Below are 7,997 nucleotides of genomic sequence, written 5' to 3' on the forward strand. Positions count from 1 at the left end.
AAAAATTATTTTTGCTGCTGTTCAGAAGTACTTTTTTAATTTGGTCAAACACCTTAAATTTTTTAAAAAGTACTTTTTGATTGAAAAAAATACTTTTGGCTTCCTAGAAGCTTGGCCAAACAGGCTCTAAGTTTTTAAAAGGAAAAAAAATACTTTTGAGTAGAATAAGAAGTACTTTTTGAGAAGCAAAAAAGTAGCTTCTCCGTGAAAGCACTTTTTAAAAGTACTTTTGAGAAAAATACACTTAGAAGTATTTTTTTTTAGTAAGCTTGGTCAAACACGAATTGCTGGTCAAAAGTACTATTTGTTAGGTTTTTAAGGGGTGTGAATGTGAAATAGATGAGACACCCCTTGGATTGCACCTCTTCTTCTCGCATTTTCATTGTTTATAAATTTAGAGGCTTAGCCTCATTTTTCATACATGAAAAATATGAAAACTTCTCCCCTCTTTCTACATTGCTTTGTTGCATTATTTTTCCATATAAACATAAGTGTGAAGTGTAATTTGCTCCGTTTGTTGACTTTGTTGTTGTTCTGTGATTTGTAATGCCACAATCATAAAATAATTATTTCATTCTATTCTGTAAGGAATTAATCCAAAACCTTGAGCAACAATGAGAGTATTAAATTCTTTAATGACACACAAGCAACTTGTGAGCTCGGAATTATTTTTTGTTTTGTTTATTGAACTAACGTTTCTTTGTTTATCCGATTTTCTGATTTTGAACACAGTTAGCCAACAATTTTCAAATAAGTAGTCAAATATAAATTATTTCTCACTATATATATATATATATTTTTTAAAGGAACTTTAGTGAAAAATACTTTTCAAAATAAGTTAATTTTATAAACTTGGCCAAACCAGATATTAGATTACCTTTTCGGCTTTACAATGTTCCCGTAACGGGAAAAATAAATGCGTTAAATAAAAGAGCAGTCAGTCTATTGGAAATGTATTACAACTAGAGTTAGTTAGTGAGTCACAAGTGGAGTTAAAATACAATGCAAGGACACATGACTAACAGGTGTCCAGCTAAGAAGCGCTAACTACTCTGTATAAAAGGAAGGTCTTCTTCCGTCTTTGTATAACAGAAACATTACACAAAAATTCTCTCTAGAATATTTTACTGTTGCATTGCCTACAATGGCCTCTTCTCGTAGTTGATCTCAAGTCAATTTGACATGGTATCAGAGCGGCATTCGTGAGGACCGGAGCTCCGACGTAAGGATCTAAGTAATTATCGCTGGAAAAATTCGATTTAGAGAATCAGAGAAATCGACGAGTGCAGAATCTCAATTGACTCAATTCGTGAAATACGATGGCAGGAAATGAGGTAACGATGCTCGATCACAACCATCCACTATTCCTCCAAGCTAGAGATGCACCAGGTTTGGTTCTAATTCCAATTAAACTCACCGGACCTGAGAATTATGCCCTATGGAGTAGAACTATGAAGTTAGCCATACGAGGTAAAGAAAAACTAGGATTTGTGGACGGAAATTATGTGAAGAGTAAATATAGAGGAGAGTTAGCTGAACAGTGGAACAAATGTAACGCTATTGTGCTTTCATGGATAGGTACAATATCGAGTGAATTGATGCCTAGCATAGTATTTGTTTCGGATGCGAAGAAAGTATGGAATGATTTCCAGGAGAGGTTCGATAGATTGAATCTAACAAGAATCTACCATTTGTTGATGGAGATTGCAATAATGAGGTAGGGTACAGACACAGTCACTACTTACTTCTCGAAAATAAAAGATTTTTGGGATGAGCTGGACATATTAGCCCCACTGTCTAGCTGTGACTGTGAGGAGGCAAGACCTTCCATTGAACACTTAAAATCTCAACGGTTGCTGCAATTTTTGATGGGACTGAATGAGAGTTATAGCAGTATTAGGAGCAATATATTGTCAGGGAGACCTGTTTTTAGAGTGAATGAGGTATGTGCTATTGTTACACAGGAGGAAAGCCAAAGCAATTTGGGTGTAGTTGACGTGAACAATGAGCCCTTGAACCTATTGGCAAGAAAGGCAAAAATGGTTAGACCTAAAACTCCAGGACTAGTGTGTGAACATTGTGGATATAAAGGGCATCTAAAGGAAAATTGCTACAAAATTATTGGTTATCTAGCAGATTTTAAAAGCAAGAAAAAGTTGGGGCAACAGAGTAGTGTGTGGCAAAATAACAACAACTTCAAACAAGGACAGCTCAAAGAAGCAAATCAGAACAACAGCGGGTTCAGTTCCTATGCCAACAACACAACAGGGTAAAGACAAGTCCAAGAACACTTCTTTACAAAAGAAGAATATTCATAATTGATGGGATTGCTGAATAAATCCCCATAAGATGGATGCAGTAGCAATATGGCAGGTACTGTTTCATTGCTATCCAATACATATACTTGTGAATGGATAGTAGATTCAGGTTCCTCACACCATATTACACCTTGCATAGAGTTGTTACAAGAACTTAGACACATAGATAAGCTACAGAACAGTAAAGTGCAAGTACCAACTGGAGGGAGATCACACATAGCTAATACAGGGAGCACAGAGATACTAGGGAAGTACATGATCACTAATGTGTTACATGTGCCATATTTTAAATTTAATTTGTTATCAGTGTCAAAATTAACTGGGGAACTTTCTTGTTCAGTCGCATTCTTCCCTAGCTTCTGAACTTACCTAAATTTATACGCATCAACTTTTGCACTCAATTGAGCCTCCAAGTCTCGAATAGAACTGCCAAATTAGTCGATCTCTTGTCCCAGTTCAGCTCTTTCTTCTATAAAGTGTTGTATCTCATTTGTAATTTTCTCGCGAAAATCTCCATATTCCTCTAATAATTTTCTGTGCATATTGTAGATAATTAAAATTATATTAAATTTGAATCCACAAGTAATTTGGATTTTATCATATATTAAATACATATTAGTCCAATGATATTATGGTCTAGTATAATCGGGTCGATTATTTAAATCTAAAATGAATTGATTTAAGTAAAAGTCCAATGTATTATTGGGCTAGCCCGTCAATTGGTCTTCTATCAAATGGGTCAGCCCATAAGCCTCGAGCCCAATGACCCACTAGGGTTTTCTCGGAGACTACTCCACCCCACACCTATATAAAGGGGTCAAAGGAGAAGGCTAAGACACAAGCAAGTAAGCAGAAGGAAAGGCTAAAGAAGCTCTGAAGAATAGCATCAAGGTCTCCATACCCATCTGCAATCTCGTCTGTGGTCAAATCCCAAAAGCGAACGCAAATCATAAGCGGGCGACATCAAATCTTCTGTTCGTAATAACCCAACAACAAATCCTGATTCGTGACGACCTTCAAATTGTTCGTGACACACCAAAAATCCGAAATCCGTCAAGTTCAAGATCAAGCTCTTGAACCATCGTTTATGAGGAGAAGAATCAGAGGACTATATCTATTTAGATTCGAGATATTCTAGAGATTATAACCCATCACTTGAAATTGAATATAATATTTGTCGCTATATTTCTTGTCTTGATTATTATTTTTCAAGAACAAAATTTAGTTATTACAAATTTTGGCATGCTTAGTGGGACCATCTCTACCTCTTATCTCTTCTCAACTCTCAACATTCAAGATAACTAAGATGGCTTCAAAGAAGATCGACTCAAAAGCTGCTGACTCCAAGTTTTCTTCTGATGTTGAAAGTATCCTAAATGCTACTATGGGGAGTCTTGGGCCAATCACCCGAAGCAAGGCGAACGACTTGGAAAAACAAGCACTCCAAGTATCGTCTGCACCAATGCTTGCTTTGAGATTCTCATCATCCGAAGGAGAAAGATTCTCTGCTAGCAAATCAGAGAGAGGAAATAATATTGCAGAAGTTGTGGAGAAAGCTCTTGCTCAACTTACTTTATATAATACCAAGAGTCAGCTTACCCAACCTGATGATGAAGTTTTAAGTGTTGGATCTACGCCAATCTCGCCACATGACATGTTCCAAACTGTGTTCAATCCATGGGAAGGTCTCGGTTATTCTTCATTATATACAATAATCATGGAAGCAATGATGACTAACACTTCTACAATGGAGGAATAACTCGCAAATCTGACAAAGCGATTAATGGCTTAACAAAGTATGCTCAAGATCAAGATGTCCATATCACAAAATTGACAGGCATAGTTGAAAGCATGATGTATGGAGAATCAAGTCGTGCACCTGGAAAGCTCCCTGAAGTCCACGAGAAGGTTGATCCTCCAACAAAACAAGTGTCATCCGCCAAAGAACTTCATGTCTCCTCCGAAGGATCAATTCCCATCGAATAATTGAAGGAATCCATTGTAGGAACTATCAAAGATAAGTATGAGGTCGCTTCAAAGTCTTCTCTCACGTACGCAAAGTCGTATACTGCAAGAATCAATAGCTTGAAGATGCCTACCGGCTATTAACCTCCCAAATTTTAGCAATTCGACTGCAAGGGAAATCCAAAGCAACATGTCGCGCACTTTGTTGAGACATGTAACAATGCAGGGACTTATGGAGATTACCTTGTCAAGCAGTTTGTCCGCTCACTAAAGGGGAATGCTTTTGATTGATACACCGACCTCGAGGCTGGATCAATTGATAGTTGGGACCAATTGGAGCAGTAGTTTCTCAATCGCTTTTATAGCACGAGGCATACTGTGAGCATGGTGGAACTTACGAACACTCGCCAATGAAAAGATGAACCAGTTATTGACTTTATCAACCGATGGAGGAATGCAAGCCTTAACTGCAAAGATAGACTAAGCGAAGCTTTTGGCATAGAGATGTGCATCCAAGGAATGCACTGGGGACTTCGTTACATCTTGCAAGGAATTAAGCCCAGGACATTTGAAGAACTTTCCACCAGTGCTCATGATATGGAGTTGAGCATGGCTTCTGTGGGAAATGAAGGGTTGCCCATCTACGAACCTCGCAAGGGAAGAGATAAGCAAGAAGTCAAGAAATGGAGCAAGTTTGTACCCAAGAATGAAAGCAAAGAATCCATGAACGTCAATGCCTTTCCTTTGAAGTTTACTACCAAGGTGAGCAAGAAACAGAGTATGAAAACAACTTTCTCTCGAGACAATACAAATCGGAAGTTGACTCTCAAAGAGATGCAAGAAAAGGAGTACCCATTTCTAGACTCCGATGTGCTTGTAATATTTGAAGAACTCCTCGAGTTAAAGCTTATTGAGTTGCCAAAGATGAAGTGGCCAGATGAAGGTGGAAAAAGCAATGACCCGAATTACTGCAAATACCATCGGCTTGTAGGTCACCCTCTTGAGAAGTGCTTTGTCTTCAAGCACAAAGTTATGGATTTGGCTCGTCAAAAGATGATCGAGCTCGAAGACGAAAAGGCGAGCACAAACCATGTGTCCATTGCCTTTAGCTCATGTCATCCGATTGATATACACCTGTGAAAGGAATAAAGATGAAGAATTTTTGGAGAATAATAAAGTCTGAGTTGATCAACCTGATGAAGAAGGTTGGGCCCTGGTGACTCGTCGAAGACACTGTAAATTGAGTTCGCAAAAAGGATCAACGAAGCAACCTATTGTCACACCTCCTTTTTCCCGCTGGGATATGGGGAGTTTTTCCAATTTAAGTGACACTATTCGAAATGGGATTATTTATTTGATCAGAGTCGCCACTTGGAATAATTTATGGTGTCCCAAGTCACCGGTTTGTTTTAAAATTCCAAATCGAGGAAATTGACTCTATTTTTATGGTCCGCGAACACAGAAGACCGGGTAAAGAATTTTGTTAACCCGAGAGAAGGTGTGAGGCACTCCCGAGTTCTGTGGTTTTAGCACGGTCGCTCAACTATTAATAATTGGCCTAATTATCTGATTTAATACATATTTGAAACCTATTGTGCATTTTTACTTTCTAACCGCTTTTAGTATTTATGAAATTTGTTTAAACAAGTCATGATGTCGCGCACTCGCTTGCTTTTGTACACATTGCGAATCGTGCCACGTGAAACGCACCCGCGATTTACAACATATTTATTTTATTATTATTCGAAGTTATGGTCGGGTCACATGAAATGCACACCCGAATTAGGATTTACGTATCGTGACCATACCACGAAAACCGTACCCATGGCCACAACATTTATTAATCACGCCTAAAGAAAACTACGATGTTTGGATATTATTCATTTTTTTGCTAAGGTGTGAGATTACAAGTGAGAGTCTAGAATTATGGAGTTATTGGTGGGAAAAAGTATATGCAGTGTTTTATTAAAATACTAATTATTTTAACGAGCTCATACTATGTCTGTTGTTCTTCTTCAATAAATCCTCCAACGCATGATAAAACTAAAACTGGAGGCTACGTACATGAAGGCTAATTGAAACTATTTGCTAAACATGAAAAATATCGATATAGTTGAATGTATTCAATTAACACCTTGAATTGTTGGGGAATTTCACGCCAAATAAACTGGCAGAGAGTTATTAAAATATTTGAAAGTTCTCTTCCTAATTAATTAATTCAATCAATAATACATCAGAGTTCGAAATTCTAGGCCAGAGATCTGGGCCTCTGAAATGGACCAGTAGTCTTAACCACTGAATAATTACAGACAAAAGATTAGTTAACAGTCCACATTGATATAAAAGCAATTTACATAATCAAATTGGCTAGTCATAACATAAATTACATTATTTCATTAGCACAAATATAAACTCTATACTTCTTCTTCTTCTTTTTTTTTTTTTTTCCGAATCTCCATGACAGGAGCCATCTCTAATGGTGTAGTGCTTCTTTCTCAAAGCCATGTTTGATTTACAAGGAGATAGTCATTTGGACTATCCTTGCAAATTAACTTGGTTGTATCAACAAACAACAGTAACAACATATTAATTAAACAACACATTCCAGCCTGAAGTTCATTTAAGCAAGTAAATCATTGTTCAGAATAAGCAAACTTGCTACAAAGCTATCCTCACTTGCTAAGTTCGACCACTATTTGAAAGAAAATATGAAACCAGATTTTTGCATCAATTAAGTGTACGCAACAGAACTTGAACACTTTTTAGAGAAACAGAACAACATTCATCAGATGCTAGGCTGCTCATTTGCATTCAACAGACCAATACTTGATTTTAACATTCCAATCACTTCAAAGATCAAACAAGGAAAAGGATTTCAAACAGATTCAGACTTTAGACATGTTGAATCTAGGATCAGAACTAAAAAATACATAATATTTCCAGAACTTAACAGAGAAAAATAAATTGAGACCAATCGATAGTACACATAATGAATATATGAAATGGGAAAGAATCAGCTCATAAACAAATCAAAATTTTCATTTGAGATTCAAACAAGCTGAAAACTACTAAAAGTATTGCAAGAGGATAATCTAACAAATCCAGCTTCATTTATGGTTTAAATAAAGCTGAACAAAGTGGCTAAACATACCTCTGAATAGCAGAACATCAACAAAGGGGAATTTGCACTTCAAAAAGGCAGCTATGCAACCCAGAATATGCAATGACAGACTTAGAAACCAAAGACAACCTTGAATTTTCCTTCTTGTTTCGTTTTTAGCTTTGTCAAATTCAGATTTTTCAGAATTTCAGAAAAGAGGAAGAATTTTCTTTTTTGTATCTGTGTGTGTATGTGAGTGAGAGATGAGTAGGAGCAAAATGTGTGGCGAGGAAAAGGAGAAGGCTATGGATTCTCTCCATCCAAAAATGGATGTTGCGCATATTTCCTTCTTCACTTAGGCTCCTAGGATTTTTTTTGGGGGTCAAGGGGGAAGATCCTGAGAGAGATTGAAGATGGAGTAGAGGGAGGGGTGCGCCGCTGCTTGTTGAAGAAGTGAGAGGGGTCCCTTCTCTTTCTCTGATCTTTTTTTTTTTAGGGTTTGGAAAAATGGGTGTTTTAAAGAGAAGGGGGATCCAGTTGGGCCAGGTGGGTCATGAAAATTGGGCTTCTAAAGGGATGGGTTTGACTAAACCAATTTGTGTGGCTAAACTATT

At 37.2% G+C, this 7,997-nt stretch overlaps 1 protein-coding gene across 1 annotated transcript; it reads left to right on the forward strand.

Moving 5' to 3' along the window:
- The first annotated feature begins 1,319 nt into the window (after window positions 1-1,319).
- Window positions 1,320-2,273, forward strand: LOC138895484 (uncharacterized). Its single transcript, XM_070180175.1, has 2 exons — window positions 1,320-1,717; window positions 1,802-2,273. Exons 1-2 carry the CDS (start codon window positions 1,320-1,322, stop codon window positions 2,271-2,273), a joined length of 870 nt encoding a protein of 289 aa, XP_070036276.1.
- The last annotated feature ends 5,724 nt before the right edge of the window (window positions 2,274-7,997 follow it).

Source organism: Nicotiana tomentosiformis, chromosome 7 (genome assembly GCF_000390325.3).
Source record: "Nicotiana tomentosiformis chromosome 7, ASM39032v3, whole genome shotgun sequence".
NCBI lineage: Eukaryota > Viridiplantae > Streptophyta > Magnoliopsida > Solanales > Solanaceae > Nicotiana > Nicotiana tomentosiformis.

What these genes read in the sequence shown, in the direction of transcription:
- LOC138895484 (XM_070180175.1), top strand. Translation starts at nt 1,320, where the DNA reads ATGGCAGGAAATGAGGTAACGATGCTCGATCACAACCATCCACTATTC. An exon ending in ATGGAGATTGCAATAATGAG is followed by an intron (nt 1,718 to 1,801) that starts GTAGGGTACAGA and finishes CCCACTGTCTAG; the next exon opens with CTGTGACTGTGAGGAGGCAA.